The sequence below is a fragment of the Halichoerus grypus genome, chromosome 12 (genome assembly GCF_964656455.1).
Source record: "Halichoerus grypus chromosome 12, mHalGry1.hap1.1, whole genome shotgun sequence".
Classification (NCBI taxonomy): Eukaryota; Metazoa; Chordata; class Mammalia; order Carnivora; family Phocidae; genus Halichoerus; species Halichoerus grypus.
The window spans coordinates 33630540-33653462 of record NC_135723.1 but is presented as its reverse complement, the minus strand read 5'-3'; the positions used below and the strand labels follow the sequence as shown (position 1 = coordinate 33653462).

The 22923-nt window shown below is 37.2% G+C and overlaps 1 protein-coding gene across 1 annotated transcript in view; it reads right to left on the bottom strand.

Annotated features, from left to right (window-relative positions):
* Nucleotides 1-402: 402 nt before the first annotated feature.
* ZNF804B (zinc finger protein 804B) overlaps nucleotides 403-22923 on the bottom strand; it is a 508004-nt gene continuing 485483 nt past the window's right edge. The window contains exons 3-4 of the mRNA XM_036106235.2: nucleotides 13198-13328; nucleotides 403-6925 (exon numbers count right to left, since the gene is read on the bottom strand). Coding sequence (XP_035962128.1) covers nucleotides 3271-6925; nucleotides 13198-13328 — 3786 coding nt within the window. The 3' untranslated portion in view covers nucleotides 403-3270. The remainder of the gene's footprint in view (nucleotides 6926-13197; nucleotides 13329-22923) is intronic.

Genomic DNA, 22923 nt, shown 5'->3' with positions numbered 1-22923 from the left:
TCATTTGTAGTAGCCAGGAAATAATTTTCTCTATAGATTCCAAATTCCTTATCCATGATCGTTCTACAACGATTTTTTTTTTTTTTTTAAAGATTTTATTTATTTGACTGAGAGAGAGAACACAAGCCGGGTGGGGGCGGGGGGTGGCAGACAGAGGGAGAGGGAGAAGCAGACTCCCCACTGAGCAGGGAGACCGACGTGGGGCTCCATCCCAGGACCCTGGGATCATGACCTGAGCCGAAGGCAGATGCCCAACCGACTAAGCAGCCCAGGTGCTCCTCTAACAAAATCTCTCCCTTCTGGAGTGTCCCCGGGCCATCTCCCTCCTCTTCTGCCTCTCCCACCCTCCGCGAGCCTTGTCCTGTTCCTCTCGGTGCCGTTTCGGCGCTCATGCTCTCGCTCTTTTTCCTTTGCTCTAGCGTGCTTCCCCCCTTCTGCTGAATGGCTACGATGCCTACGTTTCTCTTTCCTCTTTTCATCTTTCCTGTGATGAGCCTTTTCTTTCCGAGACATTTGCTGTCGTGGTTTGATAGCCAAAGAATCATCTTCCTCTCCTCTGTCTTCCATGGTGAGTTCCCTCTCCTAATCTCCGTGCGGTGGTCCCTCAGCTCCCCCTCCTCAAGGCAATCCCGCTTGGAATCCCGGTCATCAGAATTTTTTAAGCGTTTTATCTCTGCTTTCTCCTCTTGTTCCTTTCAAAGTTCTACTTCGAAAAACTGTCTTCTTAATAGAAAAGTTGTAATGAAATCAGATTTAGGTAACACAACCGTTTTTTGTTTGTTTGTTTGATTAGATCATCTGCCCCAGCAGTAAACAGCAAGCAGAAGCAAAATATTAGCTTCTTTCGATATTTCCAATAAATGAGATCTAAAAAGACATTAACCTAATCTCGGTTCATTTTGATCCATGGATGTATGGTGCTTAAAAAATTACTCTGAATGTCTTCCCCATTCAGTTTATATTGGATTGTTTAAAGGACTGTTTTTCTCCTTATTGAAATATTTTATAATTGTAGCTTTCCTCATGTGATGACACAACTTATAACTTCTCACTCTGTGGTACAAGTTATCTCTTATTTAAATGGTGAAGTCTGCTTTCCCATAGTCCAAGATAGTACAGCCAGTGAACACTGTCATCACTGATAATACAGGACAGTCATTTCCATGCCATCAACTCATATCAATCTGTCCTTGTTAGTCAAAATGAAGTGCCCAATAGAGGTTCTCTGGTCTAACCTTTGAAGAGATTAAATTGTCACAAAGACAATTATAGAAATTAATCAGGTACTTTCTTTTTCATAATAGGACTTTTAGTGTGTTCCCATAATTACTTTGTCTTGGCTCTATGTCAACTGTGTAATCTGTTTTAGGAAATTGTCATCCACATTATTTTTTTTAATCTGCTGGTCCATTTGTCATTTATTTTTTGTAATAAATATTCTGCTTATTTCACTTCTATTGGATTCACCCAGTGTTTATTAATGTGCTTTTATAATGATTTTTATGAAGTTCCATGCAAATATAGAGGGCTTTTATTTTTGCTTTTTGATGCCTTTCCTCCATTTTTCAATTCTTTTCAGACATTAGACATTCTTACTGACATATCTCAGTCAAAATCCCCATCCTGCAACTTTCTGATGATATCTAGGAAACTACATATTTTCTTTATGTTACAATTTCAAAATCACGTTATCTCCTTTCTCTGTCTCTGCCTATCTGTCTCTCTCCCTCTCTCTCCCCAGTATCAAAGATACCCTTTCCTATCATTTACCAAGTATTAAGAATTTATCCTTTCAACTTCATTTTCCTCGTCTGTACAGAGGAATGATAACATTGATCTCAAAATACATCTGTGAAGATTAAGTGAAATAACAGAGCAGGTGCTTAGCCTGACTCTGCTTGATGCACTATAGGACTTCAGTGAGGATGGTTCTCTTCCCTGTGAAACCCAGGCTGAATAAGACACCCGTCTCATTTAACAGAAGCATTGACATCATCATACACGCAGTAGATGGCTGATCACTCCATTTCTGCTTAGTTGATTTTCTCTGAAACTCATATTCATAGGAAATGTGCAGTCATATGAGTTTTTCTTTCATTTTATGAATATAAAATAATAAATCTAACTGGACAGCCATTTAGAATACTGATGTAAGAAATGCAGATTCTGTGGGCCAGGAAACATTTTGAATAAATGTTTAAGATCGTTTGCAAAATTACACGAATGGTGATTTTATTCATCACCATTCACTGTGTTTTACTGATATCTATTACAATTGAGTAAAATACACAAAATAATTTATAAGATTTTCTTGATAAATATCATGTAAAAACTCTGACACTTCCAAACCTTCATCTCTCTACTTATACATAATATTGGCTGAACACAGTAAGATTTCTTGAGTAGAATAAAGAAAACTTAATATTTTAATCCCTGTAATGTTTGAAAGATTAAGCAATATATTCAAAATGGTATTGAGTATATTTTACTTTTTTATTTTGCATTATCAAATACTAATGATAGCTTATATATGTTTTCTTATACAAAAATTAAATATTCTTAATTTTAGATGTTGGTGATTCTTACAGTTACAAAATTCTCTTAACATAGATGTGTGTGAAACGAAGATAAACCAACTTTTCACAGAAACTCAGTGATACAATCTGTGTAAAGATTGTTTTTCATTGAAGAGTAATTTTCAACTTGAATTAGTCAGAAAATTTCTTGCCATCTCTTATTGCCTATGAAAATATAAATTATTTTGATTGAAACAGATTATATTGATTGAAAGCTTAGTAGTTAACCATTGGAATTATTTTTAATAAGCAGTTTATTTCACTGATCTTTTGTTACTATCTGATGCATAAAACCAATTGTGCGATCTATTCATTCACTCACTCAACAAACACCTAGAACATACAATATTATTTTCCATTTGATTTTCTTTGTAGTATCAGTGATCTGCCCAAATGTTTTCTGTTACCATTTTATAACATTATGTGAGAACTCATCCAAACACACCTTTAACACGTTTCCCTTTACCTTTCCACAAACTTATTTTAAATTTGCTCTGTTATTTATGTGAGTTAAAAGAAATTCTTAAAACGCTCCTATTTTGATATTGGCAATTCATTCGTATTTATATACTGGACACATTTTGAATTGGCACCAATATTTAAAACCTTAATCAGATAGACCACTTTAAATATATCACTTTTGTAGGTAGTGACAATGTGTTTTATTTATCCTCAAGAGGGGCTTTGACACCTATTAGGTCAAGTGCGCTGATGATACATTTAAGGCCTCTTTCACTCCGTTTAACGGTTGCATCTGACTGGAGCAAGAATGATGGCAAAGATCTTGACCTTGAAACACCGGTTGAATTAAAGGATTCAAGTGGATGATAGAAGCTGTGGCTGGGTTTAAGTGAGGGCCAAACAATGCGGGGATCAATGTGGCGGAGGGCAGGGGCTGAAGTGTGATGTGAGGCGGGTGGAAGGGGGCGGTGGTGACCAAATGCAGGGGATGGCCCGCTAAGAAAGTGGGGTGCGCCGGGAGGATGGTGGGAGTCAGAGGGGAAAACGTGAACGGAGTAAAATGTGGCTGGGAAAGAGGATGTAGATGAGCTATGGGGAGGGGACTGCCATGGGAATTTAAGGAAGCAGAAACAGCAAAATGCTGCAGGAACGTGTGGTGGATGGTGGTGACTGATGTGTGCTGGTGAACCGGGACCGTCTGCATGGCCGAGGCCGGGGAGAAGGCAGCCGGCCCCGAAGCAGGCAAAACTCGAAGATGCTTCGATAGGAGCTGTTTCTGCATGTGCTGCTGGGCTTGTAGCTGTAGGAGCTCGTATTTATCTATTTCTTCTGGAGAAAATGTGATTGGCTGTTGAATTAAAGGGGGCGAGCTTGCTTTATGGCACCCTTCTGACTCATCTTCTACTTCGTCATGCTTCTGCATAGTTCTGTCAGAGTAAGAGTTTATATCCCCCTCTCCATGATTCATAGGTATGCTCACATCCCACAAGTCTAGATTTATTTGGTCCTCTTTGGTCTCTGTTGAATCAGTAACACCGGTAGATCTGTTAGATGGAAAAGCACCAGGGAAATCATTTGGTACTGGGTCACGGCTTTGAGTAAAACGTTGGACTTCACTAATTAAAGGTTTTACTTGTTCTTTTGTTGTTGGGTTCTTTTTCATGTTTGGTGACTGAGAATCCGCTACTACATGAATTAGACCCTTGGAAAGATGGTTATCACAATCAGGATCTCCTAAAACGGTGACATTATTTGTCTGTGAACTTTTGACTTGGTCTTTCTCTAGAGTCCTTTGAATCGCACCGCCTTGATCATTCCCTTTCTTACTTGTGTTCTGTGTTTTTTCAGACAAAGGCAATGCTTGTTGGTGACAGCCCAGGGGTGTGAACTGAATTGTGCATTGAATTTGTGAATGAGCCTCTGATTCATTTTTACGGTTCTTTGAAGAGACCTCAAAATTGGTTGATTGTTCCTGACACCTCTTGGCTTGCACTCTTTCTAAAAGGTGTTTGGCTGTCAGGGGAGTCCTCTCTCCTTCTGTCAACTCCGTGGTTTCAGAAGGGCTGCTGGAACAGTTCCTCAGAAGGCAGCTGATGTTCCCAGAGTTATACTGCACGGATTTTCCTTTTCCCAGGTCACAAATATGAGGGCTGTCCAAAGACTCTTGACTTCTCGTGCTTTTATTTAAGCAATAAATACTCTCTCCTGAGTAAGAGCCCCATCTGCCATGCCGAGGTCCCTGGCAATTTGGTGGCTTTTCACTGTTCCCGGGACAGGACACCTGTGAGCTAGAATCACAGTGGGGGATTCTCCTGGATTTGGCCCCTGAAAACTGCTGTTGATTTTTGCCCAGTTTAGATCTTTGTCTGCAGCGGTCGTATCTATGAGTGGAGTGTTTTTCATTCTTAGCCGATTCCCATGATCTGCAGTTCTGATCTCTCGGTATTTCAGATGGCAGGCAGGTGCCCTTGACCATCTCCTCAGACGGGCAGGGGCAGTTGTGTGTTTGCTGTCCCCCTTTGTGCCTTTCAATGGAGCTGTGTTCTCTTTTACAAAAGAAGAGCAAACTACCGCTGCCATCATCCCCGGACTGAGCACTTGAACAAGCACTCCTCAGGCTGGATGTACTGCCAGAGCACGTGTCTGAAGGGCTAGAAAGTCTACTCAGAGACAAGTTTGGAGAATCTCTCTTGTTTCTACGTCCGGAAGCCCTGCTGGCCATGCTAATGTGGTTACTATTCAAAATTACACTAACGTCCTTCCCGTGATCACCGTGACCCCTTACTGGGTAAGGACTCGAATTCCAGGTGAACTGATTTCCAACTTCAGTATCCGAATGAGGATCACAAGGAATCAGTTTTGGTTTCTTAGTCCTCGAGATGCAAGGAGAAAAAGCTAGGCCCTCATTTGCATCATTTAGGATGACCCTCGGGCAGCTTTGCCAATGGGCCCTTGAAGGTTCCTTAAGTTCATTATCACTATTATTGTTGTTTTCTACACAATTCTTTAGAGAGATATCAAGGTAAGCAGGCACTTCAGGATTTTTCATTTCCAAATCACTTGCTCTAAAATTATGTTGACTCATATTTGGCTCAGAATCATTGTAGCCTAAATTATATTTTCTCTGGAAATTTTCCCAATCTGGATTAGCTATCATCTTTGGTTTCAGAGATTGATCGTCTTCTTGGATCAATTTTTGTTGGTCTTCAATTAAACCTGAGACTTGGCTCTCTATTGTTGTCTTCATTTCTGAGGGCTCCTTCATCAATTCTGTTTTTAGGCCCTCTGAATCATGGTCACTCTTTGCGTTCCGAGAAAGCTTAAAATCAAAATACAATGGGTTGCATCCATAAGAGATGCAGGGCTCTGTTTTTGTGAAGAGCAGAAGTTCCGTAGGCCACTGGAGGGTGGTGTGGCCATCCTTACTTTGTACGTGGAGAAAAGGCAATGGTTTCGACTTCACATCTTGGGGACACGCATCTCTTACAAGCCTCTGTACATTTCTGCTAACTCTTTCTGTTTCATCTAAAGATTCTTCTCCCTTCTCCATTCTGGAATTGGGATTCAGAAGCACTGTCCTGTTTTGCTTTCTTGGCTCCAGTGATGGAAACTCATTCAGACATTCAAATATCCTGGCATCACTGTGCTTGTAAATATTTGGTGGGCTGGAGGAAGCATTTGCTTGGCATGAGTGATGAATGCAGTTTTCCGAAGTGTTCTTCACCGCACTTCTAGTTTCTTTTTCTCTGCTGCAAGGAGTAAAATCCACATCTGAAAGATGAATATCAGATTTAGAGAATGAAGCATGAATGCCAATCGAATCTTCTAGTGTTTCATCAATAGAGTCTTTTTTGTCTTGCACGATCTGAGATCTTATGGAGAAGGTATTGTGTAAGACACTTTCCAGTTGGCTTGGGGTGATGTTTATATCTTTTTCCTTAGTGAGATGTGTATCCTCATTTGCAAACCTGCGGCACTTGTATTTCTCCGCAGTTTGTTTTGCTTTATAGATGGGTGACTTGCTACAATCGTGGGTTTCCTCAGTGTTCTCACTGAAAACAGAGGCTGAAGATTCTAATTTCAGATGCACTTTTTTGGAAAAAGAAAATGATACTCCTGTCCTGTGGTTTGCACTGCTGAGATCCGAAGAGGCTTGTGGTACCCGGTTTCCGAACAAATAACGTCTGTCCATTTGTAACTGGGGTCGGTTTTGCATGGTGGACCGCTGTTTATCGGAAATGCTTCTGGGCAGATTCTTTCCTTTAAGGAGAAGAGCGCTCTTCATGCATGATACTTTTCTGCCATTCTTAACTGGGAAAATTCCTTGCTGAAGTTGCTTTTCTATGGCTACTCTGGGAGCTTTGTATGCTGGTCCATTTCCAGAAACACTGTAAATACAATAAACATTTAAATGATTAAGACATTGGATTTGAAATCTTATCTATATGCAAACATTTCTTAGTGTTTTTATGATGAGTTATGCTATTTTATGAAACTATGTCTATTATAATATAACCATTTCACTGGATTTATACAATTCAGTACACCTATGTTTCATAGTGGCTATTTCTAAAATGCATCACTTAAGTGTGTTTTTTTAATTTTTATTGACATATAATGTATTATTTGTTTCAGGGGTACAGGTCTGTGATTCATCAGTCTTACACAATTCACAGCGCTCACCACAGCACATACCCTCCCCAATGTCTATCACCCAGACACCCCATCCCTCCCACCCCCCTCCACTCCAGCAACCCTCAGTTTGTTTCCTGAGATTAAGAGTCTCTTATGGTTTGTCCCCCTCTCTGGTTTCATCTTGTTTCATTTTTTCCTCTAATTTTGAAATTAGCAAGAAGCAATAGCAAGTGACTATCTTACGCTAGTGCTGCAAAAGAAAATAAAGTGTTGCATTTACATCTCAATAGATGTCCTGCAGAACCTATCATTTTTTTGGAATATAGATTTAACATTCTTTCACAAAGTTTTTCAATCGGTGACTTCACATTAAATAAGGAATTAAATGGAATTAAAAGTCATTTCCAAAGCATAAAAATATTTATTTCATTTGCCTTTTTGTATAAAGGCTACCAGTTTATGCTTTTTGTTGCCTCAGTTTTAAAATTCCTTCCTGTTTGTCTCCCTTTGAAACAGTGTGGCTAGTTCTTTCTTCATGACTGGTCACTATTTTGACCAATTATAACAAATGCATAATAAAGTAACACACATCTACAAGCCGTCTCCATAGCTTCAATTATTTTGAAATCTTTTCTTTTTCATCTTCCTCACCAAAATACTTTCTTTCTACCTTTTATGCATATATATGTTTTATCTTTTAACAGCTTTGTAAAGATTATTCATTCTGCGGAGCTTAAATTAGTAATTCAATCAGAAAACGGTACACGTAAGAGATGAAACTCTTTAGATTAAAATTGTCTCTTTAATGTTCTACCTTAAAACTACATTGGCCTTCCTGGGGGGCGGGCAACACAAATCACACCATTTATCTGATTTTTTGCTTTGACTTGGCTTTCTTTTTCCTTTTCTTTTCCTACATGCTTGGATGTGTGTCTGTTTGCTTTTTTCTAGTTTAGGTTTTTATTTTATTTTTATTCAGTCATTTGTTACCTGAGTATATAATACCAAAACAAGTGATATCTTTTCCCACATGTAGCTTCAATTCTAATGGAGAGGTGTGTTTTCTGAGCCCTTCTCTAAGAAGTTCTTTCTTGTTCCCTTCACTTATGACTATTTGGCCAATCAGCGTAGAACTCTGGAATAACATTCCTTTTGTCCACCAAATTCCATATACTTCGCTTCATCGTGTTTACAGGTTTAATATTGTAGAAAAATACTTAATTAGCCTCCTTTTATTCATTTTTGAAATGAGTCCACTGGTGCACTTGTATGATTTTGCAATTTTCCTTTTCACTTATGTATATATATTTATTATATTTCCAGTCTATAATGTATTTTTATTGTATTTATTATCTAGGATCTATTTTTATTATATTTATATATTATACATATATATATGCATCACATTTTACCAGACCATAGTTACAGATTGATTTCTTTGGGTTAATTTTTGCTAGTACTGCTGGGCCCTTTCAATTCAACTTCTTCAGTTCAGTTATAGTTTCTTCTGATTTCTCTGATTATTGCTTCTTCTCTGCTTAGTTTTTCACCTGGGAATTTATATGTTAAGTGTATTGGCTCTCCTCAATATATCTTTTAGGTCTTATTTATCTCAGTACTCAGTGTCTTTAGTGTATTTCTCTCATTCAGAAAGAATTTCTTGCTTTTAATTTCTATTTTACCAATTCAATTTTTTACAATATCCAACCAGTCATTTACTATGCCCATATGGATTTTAATTTACAATACTTTCAGCTGCCATTCACTCTTTAATACTTTCAGATTGTTCCCCCTTCATAAACTAATGGCTGTAGCTTTAGAATTACAGCGTTCCCTTGCGTCTCGTGGAAAATAAATTTTTGAACATTTCCAGTAACTGTTTCATAATGAAAACTTGCTTCTTACTCATCACATTAATCTTCTTTTTTTTGGATCATTTTTAAAATGCTTTTTAGAGAGGGTGTTTAGGCATATTTGATATGAGAATGGGAAAAAACATGCTAAGATAGGGCAGTTGTTATGATGAGCACCGGGGGTTCTATGTCAGTGACGAATCACTAAATTCTACTCCTGAAACCAATACTACACTATATGTTAACTAACTAGAATTTAAATAAAAACTTCAAAAAAGAAAGGGAAGGAACACTCTAAGATAGCTTATTAAGTATTTCTTTCAAACATAAAGGGAAATAGAAAGCACAGAGATTAATTACAGTTATTGGTCTTTTAAAGTGCCTGCAGCCTGGGGATAGAAGAATGAGGAGCAGAGACATCTGCCCCTCTGGATTTTGCCTCAGGGCCAAAGAGACACTTTAGATTAAGTGGGAGCTATACTTCTGCTAAGTTACCTTTTCTAGCAATGTCAATTAATCTGCTACTATCTGCATTTAGCAGAAATTATTTCAAAAGCCTGGTGCATGAATATTATCATTCTGCATCTCATGATTCCATTATGACTCAGATATTTTACTATTTTTATATTATCTCTCTCTATTTTTCCCTTAATAATATTTTTGCTTATTATCCTGGTACCGTTTTGCGTGTTTTCTTGCTTTGATTTATGTTAGTCTTCATGTTCTTTTCTGTATTGCTGTTTTATTTTACCATTTATCTCTCTAATGTGTAAGCATCTTTCTTTTATATTCTTTTAAATATTTTTAATCCTCTTTCCTCTTATTGTTTTCATATTATATTTTGCTCTTCTTGTCCTTACTTCTTGTTCTCGCTTTATAATCCAATCCACAGTTATGATTATATTTTTCAGAAGTTTTAGCATTTTACCCTCATTATTAATCTCTTCTACCACTAATGTTTATGCTTTAAACTCTTTATCTCATTGCTTTCTAAACTTTAATTTCCCTTATCTTAAATCTAGTTTATTTTTATTACTTTGGAAAAATCCTATTTTTCTATCTTTGTGGTTTTCAATTCTATTATTTTAATAGAAGTTTATGCCTTTTAACATAATTAAAGGTTTAATTTTTATAGTTATATCCTTATTTATGATTTTACACCTTTTCCTAAGACTTTCTCTAGTTTCTTCCTGTATTTTTTACCTAATTGTTTTTATTTATAATAAAAAAGTGACTATACAGGTACCCCTTCGTTCTTATGAATAGATTGTCCATTCTAGTAGCTCTCCCAAAATTCTAATTCTTGGCAACTAAACACATGCACAATTTAATTATCTTCTGTGAAAAAGTATACTTTCCAAAGAGGAAACAAGACATATCAAAACAACATAATTTCTTTAAATGATATAATATCCTAATGACCCACATTATCCAGCTCTTACATAAGGAATTCCATATTCTCAGAGTCAATGGTCCTATAATTTTTGAAATTTGGAAAAATGTCCATATCAATATACACTCTATTTAAATTCATACGTAGTAGAAATTTACAAACAGAATGACTCTCCACCTCCATACAATAACTAGGCTTGCTGAGGAACCAGGTTGCGATGAATTACTCAAGAGATGGCCAAAGTTGACTGCCCTTTATAAGATCCATTGCAAGTTTTCTGCATCATTTTTTTCCATCAGTCCAATTCGAATATTCTTATTACTAGTAAATTCTCCTCTCTTCTCTAACGGACCACAGAAAAATTTTCTTGTTATCTGCATCATCCTACTTAGAAGTCTTTGTAATGAGAATAATGGACAGAGAAATGTTGTTCAGGAGGGGGGTAGTAATACAGATGATCTTTTTTCTTTTTCATTTTATTTCTTACTTTCATTTTTCAATTCAGCTGCCAAGATGGAAATATTAAATAATTCTATTAAGTGACTTCCCTTAGGCCATGAGGCTGCTTAAGCAAAAAGAACAATTGGCTGGAGGGCAGATGGCAGATAGCAGAAAAGAATGCAATAATTTTCCTGGTTCCGAGTTTTGTATGTGGAAAGCTAAACACCTATCATTTCCCTAACAATGTGGAAAAAAAAAAAAAAAGGAACCTGGAGAGTATGTCTATTCTATAACGTATGTGTTTTTTTTTAGCTAATATGATTTTCAGCTCAACCCCCATCGAGTAGATCTTTTAATTTGTTTTAATTTGGAAGATACTTCATGAGTAGCTTTGTAAACTCAGCACTTGTAAACAAAAGCATCATAACCATCACCACCATTATTTCTCCCAAAGGAAAATATGGAATGGGTCAGTAGAAGTGCAGAAGTGTGACAACTTTCTACTAATAAAATAACCAAAATTATGTGTATTAAGTCTACTCAGATTTTTTGTCGTGTGTTTTTAAAGGACCTACCTAAAAGTTGTCTCTCTATAGTGAGGTTTGCCTCTTTTTTAAAATCTTATAATACCATAATAAGTCACCCAAGAATTAACATATTCCTCAGATTTTTTTCCTTCATGCTACCACAATTATCATTAGACTTTTTCTTCTGAGTCCTGTTTTGACAAGGACTATCTGGCATCTTACTGACAGTGTGTTTGAATAGCATAAGATCCTCAATGTGTTGGCAGGTACAAAGCTCAATACCAGTTGTGTGTCCTGTTTCTATGATTGTAGAGGACCTCAGAGCATGCATTTTTTATATTAACCTCACCTCTGGACACATATTTTTTCAAACTTTATTTTTTCTTTATACCAAATTTCTCACTTAATTTTTGCGTGATTATTTTTTATGTATTTTGATAAGTTAATTAAATTAGTCTAAGATAGTGGTACAAATACAAATACATGGACATATGTAAGGTGAATGCTGTGTTTTTACTCGTAAATTGATCCTTAAAATAAATATTTTCTTAGAATGAAACGTGAGCTCTAATATTTTACGACACTCAATAATATGAGTCATTCATTCCCAAATTTCTTTTTTTTTTTTTTTTTTTTTTAAAGATTTTATTTATTTGACAGAGAGAAAGACAGCGAGAGAGGGAACACAAGCAGGGGGAGTGGGAGAGGGAGAAGCAGGCTTCCTGCTGAGCGGGGAGCCCGATGCGGGGCTCGATCCCAGGACCCTGGGTTCATGACCTGAGCCGAAGGCAGACGCTTAAGGACTGAGCCACCCAGGCGCCCCAATTCCCAAATTTCTTGCATCTTGTTTTTCATTTCAACAACAGGGGTTTCAATGGTGGCACAGAACTATAAATTTCACAATTCACCAGGTTGCTGTCAACTGCATTAATGAGCTACATTAGGTGTTCTACATTATGATTCATATGAACACAAATCACAACCTGCAAATTTAATTGAGTTCCAGGTAACAGTCTCCTCACTTTGAAACATTTGGCAGTTCCAAGCTTATGTAAAACAGCTATTTTTCGGGCGCCTGGGTGGCTCAGTTGGTCAAGCGACTGCCTTCGGCTCAGGTCATGATCCTGGAGTCCCGGGATCGAGTCCCACATGGGGCTCCCTGCTCAGCAGGGGGTCTGCTTCTCCCTCTGCCCTCTTCCCTCTCGTGCTCTCTGTCTCTCATTCTCTCTCTCTCAAATAAATAAATAAAATCTTTAAAAAAAAAAAAAACAGCTATTTTTCAGCTATAAGGACGTATTAGTATAACATGTGTTATAATTATCAATTTAAATGGCACGGTGTGGTAAATTTAACTGCATTAATTACATCTTCTCTTGTCATCTGGACAATGATAGTGCTATTTACTTCAGATTCAAGTGTGTACAGGGAAATGTACAGATTTATTTCCTCCCCAAAAAGATGCACTGTTCTTTATGGTTTTTTAAATTATTATTATAAAAGTTAAAATAATTACTAAAGAGCTAAATGCGTCCACTTGAATCAACTGGATAGAATAAGTGCCAGTATATTAGAATCATTCTTAGATCATTTCATTAAAGAGCACATAAAATTAACAATATTGGGAAAGAAAAAAGTCAGATACCAAAGGAACTAACTTATGAGCCTTTAACTACTAGAACCATTTGCTCTCAAATGTATGTTTCAATTAATTATAATTTGTTTACATTGTAACAGTGAATCAAATAAATCTTTGACATTTCCCCAATGATTGAAGAGAGTTTTGAACCATCTGAGATACCTCTAATTCTTACCATTCAGACTGTTGTCTTAACTCGGCCAGCTGATGAAGCCGTTTAAGTGCTTTTTCTTGTTTCTTCTCATCTTTCCATGACTTGGAAGCTACGTTTCGAGCAAATTCCCGTTGCTTTAATTCCTTCAGTCTCTATGGACAGAGAAGAAAAACAGAAAGGGTACTATAAATAATATTTTTTTCCATCCATAAGGCTCCTTATTAAACTTTGTCCTGGGTGCAGAGGTAACTTTCTGGATGGACAGAGTAAAAAAGTGCTTTTTCCATTGATGTTACTCTCTTCTCCAAGATAAATGTAGTTGTCAACTGGCTTATTTATCAAAGCTTGTCACAATCACTACAGAAGTGTGCTGCCAAGCTGAACCCCAGTTCTTGTTGGGGCCACCCTGGCTACATGTCTGCAATCATTTATGTGCCTGTGAAAACATAAGTCAAAAAATGTGTGATATATGAATGGGTGAAGGGAGAGGAGGTTATAGGGTGCACTTACCTCTCAACATTGCCCCCCGCCCTCTAACTTGTAAAACATACTTACTCTTCCTCATGAAAATTGATGCTATTAAATATACTTGGTGAAATGAGCTTGTTTCATTTAAGAGCATCTGTTATATTGTGAAAGATTTAGTTCAAAGCTCTAAATGTGATTCTTAATTCATTTTTTCCTGGTGGAGGTATTTATCCAATGCAGATTCCTATTTTCTATCCAGGAGGATAAAAATGGATCAGGGATTTAAACTCAGGATAGATGCTTGGCCTTGCTTGATTTAAATTAACCTACCACTTCTTTTAATTAATCTTTTCTCTAAAACAATTGGCTTACATGCAAATTGGATGTTGCTCATTACCTGTTTGGATTTCTACTTCAGAATTGGCCACTAAACACACCTAATGATATTGAACAAATTGAGAAACAGCCACAATCAAATGAGCATCTTGAAGCTTGGCACTTAATCCTGACTTGAGAAGATATTTGAAGATGATTCTCTCTTAACCCGTACAAAATGATTTCAAACTGTCTGAAATCTATATCCATTTAATTTGTTTTCATTTTCCAAATCAGGTAGAGAAGATATTTCCCACGAATGGCAAAAACCACATAGCTCTCCAGTGCAGTCATAATGCAGTACTGGACTATTGCCCACCCATAAAGCAAGAGCCCCAAACTTTAATGATTATCAGCTTTTTCCTGAAAGGGGACATGCTTATGGGAGATGGCGGCCAGATAACCACATCTGGGCTAAGTATCTGAAAAGGGAGGCAAGACCGACTTTTCAAAGAGAGGATATTCTAAGCACAGAGAACAAGGGGCGCCTGGGTGGCTTAGTCGGTTAAGCGTCCGACTCTTGGTTTCAGCTCGGGTCGTGATCTCAGGGTCGTGAGATCGAGCCCTGTGGGCTCTGCTTGAGTCTGCTTGAGTTTCTCTTTCCCTCTGCCCCTCCCCCCGGCTCTCTCTCTCTCTCTCTCTCTCTCTCTCAAATAAGTAAATAAATCTTTAAAAAAGAAAAAAGAGTTTCACAGAATTAGAAATGGCCAAAAGGGGAACAGTGGAGTCAATCTGGATTCAATTTTTTTTTATTATGTTAATGTTAATCACCATACATTACATCATTAGTTTTTGATGTAGTGTTCCATGATTCATTGTTTGCATATAACACCCAGTGCTCCATGCAGAACGTGCCCTCTTTAATACCCATCACCAGGCTAGCACATCCCCCCATCCCCCTCCCCTTTAGAACCTTCAGTTTGTTTCTCAGAGTCCATAGTCTCTCGTGGTTCGTCTCCCCTCCGATTTCCCCCGCTTCATTCTTCCCCTCCTGCTATCTTCTTCCTCTTTTTTTTTTAAACAGATAATGTATTATTTGTTTCAGAGGTACAGGTCTGTGATTCATCAGTCTTACACAATTCACAGCACTCACCATAGCACATACACTCCCCAATGTCTATCACCCAGCCACCCCATCCCTCCCACTCCTCACCACTCCAGCAGCCCTCAGTTTGTTTCCTGAGATTAAGAATTCCTCATATCAGTGAGGTCATATGCTTTGCAACGACATGGATGAAACTGGAGGGTATTATGCTGAGTGAAATAAGTCAATCAGAGAAAGACATGGATTCAATTTTTGACAAAAGTTTTAGAGGTTTTAAATAGCAGAAAATTTCAAGAAATAAAATTACGGCCCATGTGTAAAAAAACAAAGCAAAGCAAAACAAAACAAAAAACAATCAACAGTTCTCTAGAGCTGATAAATAGCAGAGTGTCTAGGCCTTAAGAGACAGCCATGGTCAGAAGGGAAAGGTTTTTAAAATCTGCAATCCTACTTACCCTCCTACTCACACTTCCTTAGCCTCCCTATACATAATAATCTAGTTTTTGAAGTAAAAGCTTGCCTTATGAGCAAAGATCTTTTGGAAATTGTTCTACACAGTTTAAGAGCCCACATAAACTCTCTATATTATATTTATTTAATATTTGATATTACTTGTATGTAAAACCTGAATAGCCTAGGAGAGGAAATGTATTCATTTGCTCACAACTGACACTTGACTGGAATCTCCTTTGAAACTTCCAGGTATGCCTCTGTTTCTTTCATGAGCATCCCAGATTCCCAAACTGCATTGCTAGCTCTGAGTTACAGAAATGATTGAGAATTCTGTCTTATTTACCCAACAACACATACTGTTAACTACTACTATATAATAGGGACATCTAATTGTCAAATCAATAATTTTCCCTTAAAGGAAGACAGACAAGTGAATAAATATTTTTATAAAATGGTATTGAGTTTCTCAATAGGGGTGGACACAAGATGTGTTTGAAGCATAGAGGAAAAGTTAAGACTGACTGGGGAGGTAGAGATTTGTTGTGTTAAGGCAGTCAGCAAAGTTAAACTGTGTTTAAGGAACACAGAAAATTGGAAGAGATTTTGTTTAAAGACATCTAGCCACAGATTTGGCTTAGCAAATGCTGAATGCTCAAGGCTGCACAGAGAAAAACCCCAGAGATCTAAAGAGGGATCCCCTCAAATTTTCAGCAGGCTGAATTGCGTGAAAAAAACTACTCAAAGCCAAGGAAAGGGCCACCTGAAAGAATTAATGGCAGCAGCGCCTAGTATTCATATAGGGTCAGGAATAGCGCCTGTTCTCACCAACGAAACTGGAAAAACTCATGGGACATTGAGTTTAGAATTCAGGGAAATCTTGGGGCATCTGGGTGGCTCAGTCAGTTAAGTATCTGACTCTTGATCTCAGATCAAGTCTTGATCTCAGGGTTGTGAGTACAAGCCCTGTGTTGGGCTCCATACTGGGCATAAACCTACTTAAAAAAAAAAAAAAAAGGAATTCAGGAAAACCTTGCTTCAGTAGAGAATAATTTACTGTGGATTGAGGACTAATTTTGATTTGCCTAGCGAATCATAAAAGCAAGAGATCCAAGTATAAACCTGACTGCAAGTAACTTAATTGCATTTCAGAACCAAATTTAAAGAAATTTATATGAATACAAAAATATTCAGCAAAACCAAGGAAAATTTAATAACATCTAACAACCAATCAAAGATTATCAGGCATGCAAAGATTATCAAGAAAGCACAGCCTAAAATGAGGAAAATAGTCAATTGACACCAATACAGAACTGATCAGATGCTAGAATTGGCAGAAAAGGACATTAGGACAGTTATAACTATATCCTATGAGCTCAAAAAGTAGATAAAAGGTGGTGATCAGCTGGACAATGGTGCAATTGGAGTCTCTGAAAAAGGGAGAGGGAGTATTTGCAAATATAATGGGTGAAAATTTTCCAGATTTCCTGAAAACCAAAAACCCATAGATACCCCCCAAAATCTCAAGCATGAGAAAACTATACCAAGACTTGTTATTATCAAATTTTTTAAAAAATCAGTAAAAAGTGGAATTTTTAAAAAAACATCTAAAGAGAAATGACATATTGCTATACAGAACCAATGAGTAGGATGGCAAAAGAATTCTTATTGGAAACAATACAAGTGAGAAAACGTGAGGCAACATATTTAAATTTCTTGACAAAAATTAAAAACTTCTCAAAATAAAATTTTATACTTAGTGAAAATATCTTTTTTTAAGATTTTATTTATTTTATTTTAGAGAGAGAGAGAGAGCACATGAGCAGGGGGAGGGACAGAGAGAGAGGGAGAGAATCTCAAGCAGACTCTGTGTTGAGCATGTCTACTGGCATGGGGATCAATCTCATGACCCTGAGATCATCACCTGAGCTGAAACCAAGAGTCTGACACTTAACCAACTGAGTCACCCATGTGCCCCCAAAATATCTTTTTTTTTAAAGAAGATGAAATAAAAATATTTTATTTTATTTTATTTAAAGATTTTATTTATTTATTTGACAGAGAGAGACATAGTGAGAGAGGGAACACAAGCAGGGGGAGTGGGAGAGGGAGAAGCAGGCTTCCCGTGGAGCAGGGAGCCCGATGCGGGGCTCGATCCCAGGACCCTGGGATCATGACCTGAGCCGAAGGCAGACGCTTAACGACTGAGCCACCCAGGCACCCCAAAATAAAAATATTTTAAGACAAGAAAAACTGGAAAAATTCAGGAGCACACCCACAGAATATGTTAAAGAATATCACTGGGCAAAAGGAAAATAATACCAGATAGAAATGTGCATCTGCACAAAAGAATAAACACTAGAAATTGTAACTACAGGATAAATAAGACCTATTTCTTAGTATTTGAATGTATTTAGAACATTTAAGCAAAAAAAAAATAGCTATGTTTTAGCTATAAATAGGGGATTTATAACAAATTTATAATTAAAATGTTTGACAACAATAGCACAAAACCCAAGAGAGGAGAAAAAACAAGTATGTTGAAAGGTCTTACTCAATACATGAAATAGTAGAGTAACAATTGAAGGCAGACCGTGATCAGTAAAGAAGTGCACAGTATGCTCTATGGCAACCATTAGTATAATAAAACAAAGTGTTTTAGCCAATAGGATAACAAAGAAGATAAAAGGAAATCACTACATTTACTCAATCCAAAAGAAGGCAGAAAAAAAGTAAAAAGGAAGGTAAAATAGATGGGATAGTTACAAAACAAATAGCAAGGTAACAACTAAAATCTAAACATATCACTAATCAAATTAAATGTAAATGGTCTAAACACTGGAATTAAAAGTTAGTATCAGTTTGGATTTAAAAGTAAGCTCCAACTGTATGTTAACTACAAAAACAAACTTTAAAATACAGATACAATTGGTTAAAAGAATATAAAAAGATATGTCAACAGCAGGGAAAAGAAAGCTAGAGGGGCTCAATCACTATCAAGCAGAGTAGATTTTAGAGCAGATTTATTACCGGGAATAAAAAAAGGGTTATTTCATAATGATATGGAGTAAATAAATCAGAATGACAAAATAAGCCTAAATGTTTCTATGCCTAATAACAAAGCTTCAAAATACACAAAACAAAAATGGATAAAACTGCAAAGAGAAAAAGTTAAATCCACAATTATATTAGGAGTTTTCAATGACCTTCCATCAAACAACAGAATGTTAATCGCAAATACCATATTTTTGGAACTGGTTACACCAACGTGATCACGCCTATTATAAAAGACTTTTCCAACAGTTCACTTGTCTAATGAAAAGAGAACTGGACAGATAAGGAAGACTTCCAAGAATCTGGGGGTCAAATTTTGCCAACCTCATATTTTAGCTTGGGTTTTCCCAAGTTTCTACTTTTCTTCTCCCGTTCTAATAAAAATCCACTTATTTAAAAAAAAAACGGCATGTCCTATAACTGTCAGTAATCTTAGTCTAAACAGAAAACAAAGCAGTTGAAAATAAATAAAAGTTCTTTGACAGTATAGAGTTGATTGGTTCTTATTGAGAACAGCACAAGACAAATATATTTCAGAAAAACAAAAGTTGTTATCTCACACATTTACAAAGAACTGCAGAAAGCTCAGTAATCATTGCTTATCAGCAGGGACTTGGGGTGAATAGGTTAGAGCAGGTGAAGTTGAACCTCCCTGGGATGGGGAGTAAGAAAGACAGAGAGTAACACCTAACAATGGGGGGCAATAAAACAAAGTGTCTGGTGTCCAGAGGTGTTGGATGATAGATAATACAGTGTAGGGGTTAAGAGAAGGATTCTGAAATCAGTCAGACATGACTTTGTATATTGTTTCTGTCACTCACTAGCTTTGAGTCTCTAAGAAGTTTACTCAATCTTCCCAAACTTCAGTTTACACATTTGTAACTTGGCAAACGATCACTATTTGCCATGTAGAGTTCTTGGAATTATTATTTGAGTTGATAAAGGTAAAAGTTAGTATCAGTTTAGATACTAGCACAGCACCTGATATATAGCAAATTCTCAACGGGTATGAACTATGATCACTTTTAGAGGTAAGGAATGGTCAGATTTTATAGATCTTTGGGAAGCAGCAGAAATAAAAAGCCCTTGATTTACCTGGCAATGGGGAGCTATTAAGAAAGAACACTTGATTGATATTCTTACTGAAAACAGTGTTTGAGTAGTTTTCATCTGGATTTTACAAAATTGGTAGGTGTAGTCTTTTCTTTTCTTTTTTTTTTTAAACCACAACAAACATTTATTATCTCTCAAGGTTTCTATAGGTCAGGAGCAGCTTAGCTGAGCAGTTGCTGGCTCGGGATTTCTCATGAAGGTTTGGTCTAGATGTCAGGTGGAGCCGCAGTCTTCTGGAAGCTCAACTGAGACTGGAGGGATCCCCTTTCAAGGTGGCTTGTTCACTCCTTTTCACAAGGCTATATGAGTATCCTCACAACATGGTGACTGGCTTACCCCAGAATGAATAATTCAAGGAGAATGCCAAGCAGAAGCTACGTCCTTGGAAGTCACATAGCATCATTTTCACCATATTCTTTTTTTTTCTTCTTTTTTTTTTTTATTATGTTATGTTAATCACCATACATTACATCATTAGTTTTTGATGTAGTGTTCCATGATTCATTGTTTGCATATAACACCCAGTTATTTCATAACACCCAGTGCTCCATGCAGAGCATGCCCTCCTTAATACCCATCACCAGGTTAACCCATCCCCCACCCCCCTCCCCTCTAGAACCCTCAGTTTGTTTCTCAGAGTCCATGGTCTCTCATGGTTCGTCTCCCCCTCCGATTTCCCCCCCTTCATTCTTCCTCTCCTGCTATCTTCTTCCTTTTTTTTTTTTTTTTAACATATAATGTATTATTTGTTTCAGAGGTACAGGTCTGTGATTCAACAGTCTCACACAATTCACAGAGCTCACCATAAGACAGGAAAAGGAAATGTGCTGGGTATGTTCCTCACCCTTGTCTTGAACAATTTATAATGTTTCATCGAAACATGTACTTTCTGTAAGTCCATGATCTTCACTACTGAAGAAAATTATAAATTTTGGATTCAAGTATGATGTGTTGGCAGACTTTTCTTTGATAAATCTTATTTGAAGTTTGCTCTTGGGTATTACTATTATCTAAAATGGATCTCAATCAGGAAAGAGGGTAAAAGTATTTCCTAGAGGGAAATGGGGACTAGTTCATGTCCTTGTATTTTGCAAAGGAATTTAAAAGAGAACGTACAGAACAGATGGTCTTCCTGGTCCTGAAGAGAGGCCATGGTCCTTGCCCAGATCAAAAGCAATTTAATAAAGGACAGATGCAGGGGTCAGGTTAAAGGAAGTAAAACAGTCCTCACATATCTTCTCCAGTTTCGCAATGCATTTCATTCGCTCTCAACAAAAAGTCACATAAGGCTTATGGAGATATAGTTGCTTAAACACATTTATGAAATATTTGGAATTTAATTTTTTTCTCAGCTTCATTTTCAAAGCACAAACTAAGCAATCTTTATTTCCCTACCTGCCAACATGAATGTTTGGCACATGCCTTGCAAGTGGAATTCAGCCGTGAATAGATAAATGAAGAGGCAAATTGATCAGGTCAGTGAATCTCTGTGTGCTTGGAATGGTAATATCCCCAATATTATTGCGTACTGGTCAGAACATGCATGTGAGCCTCTGCCCACGCTGGTAACCACTCTCCATTCACCTTCACTGGAGCAGAACGGCACGTGTGAAACAGATTTACTCATGTGTATCTACCTTTTTTCCTCTCTTAAATAAAATAATTCTTTCCATCCCTGCATTTTCATCTATAGATCCCAGGGTACTTTGCATTCATGTTTTTCTTCACAGAGGAGCAAAACCTCAATGCAAAAGGTCAAAATTATTAACCTCAGTTTAGAGACAAAGAAACAAACATAGAAGGTTAAATGGCATGATCCACACCAAAGCAGACACCAAGCCAAGAACTGTGACTTAAAAACAGAATGTCTGATCTTCATAAAAGTAAGGAAAAGTCAGAAGAGCTTATGTAAAATTCTAGACATTTATAATAGTTTCATTTTGTGAAATTAAAAGTCTACCCTGTTCTTAGATATTGTTCATTGTTTAGAAATGTTTTTACCAAAATGATTTGGGAGACATTTATAGATAATTAACAATAACCTAAAACAGGAGAGGGCATAATTTGAACAACAATATGATCAAGACAAAAGAATTAAATTATATAAAATGTCTTTATTATTTCTCAGAAGAATTCTACATGTTGAAATGGGACTTTCCTTATTTTCTGCTTTTTTGCATGTCGTCTTTTATGTGATCTCGTCGCTATACAAACACAGATAGTGAAATGAACTAAAATATTTTAAGGTCTCCCATCTTCTTAGAAGATACAGTCTGGGCTACTCACCAGGATGAGCTCCCTGCTGTGTTCCGGAATGAATGCTTCTGAGCATATTCCCTTGGCTGCATTTACTCCTCTGAGGACCAACAGAGCCACAAGCAAGCCAGAAATAGGTGAGAAGAAATGAACCTGGAGCTGATACTCTGCCTCCATCCATTCCTTCACAAATGCTGTTAAATACTTCACAGCAGTATCTGGAAGATTCTTCATATCCCTGCTGAAGTAGGAATTGCTGGGCTCTAAATCTAATTGCTTATGGTCACCCCACTGTGCTGTGACAATCAGGACCTAGAGATTCCTTGCTGGGCTCATTTCTGGACTCTTTCACTGACCAGGCCCAATATTCAGGAGAGATAAGGCCAGGTCTGAAGACACCACTGTTATGTGCGAGTTTGGGGATGTTTGTAGATTCTAAAATAACCTAAAAATGTGGTTAATATAAAAGACATTTCTTTATAACCCCAAATAGCCTGAGGTACCTCTGTGGCTTAGGAGGGGAATATACTCAGGTGGGTAAGGTAGATGCCCCTGACAAGCCACCATGCCACCCCCTTCCAAGGCCCAGGATCCCCTGAGAAGTCCTCAAACAGCAAATAGACAGCTCTGGTATTCCCATTTCTTCTAAGTTCCATTCATCCTCTAGCTATTGGAGTCAGGATTCGAGTCAGCTGTGACACAAGGCACAAACATTTATTGGATTTTTAACAGTAGGGTTTATTTATTTTCTGTACCATGGCATAAAGTTTTTAGTACTTTTGTGAGCCACATTATATTAGGCAAGAATATAGCCAATAAGATAGCAAGGTCAATATCTCTAGTGGTTGTTGTGAAATGATTAGCAGCATTACAAAGGAAGTGCTTTGGTGATGAGTGAATGCAAATTGTTTTTCAAACTGGTTTAGTAGTAAAATTCAAGGAGCTTTTAATCCTCACCCTTCTCCATGTTCACAGCATGATAAGAA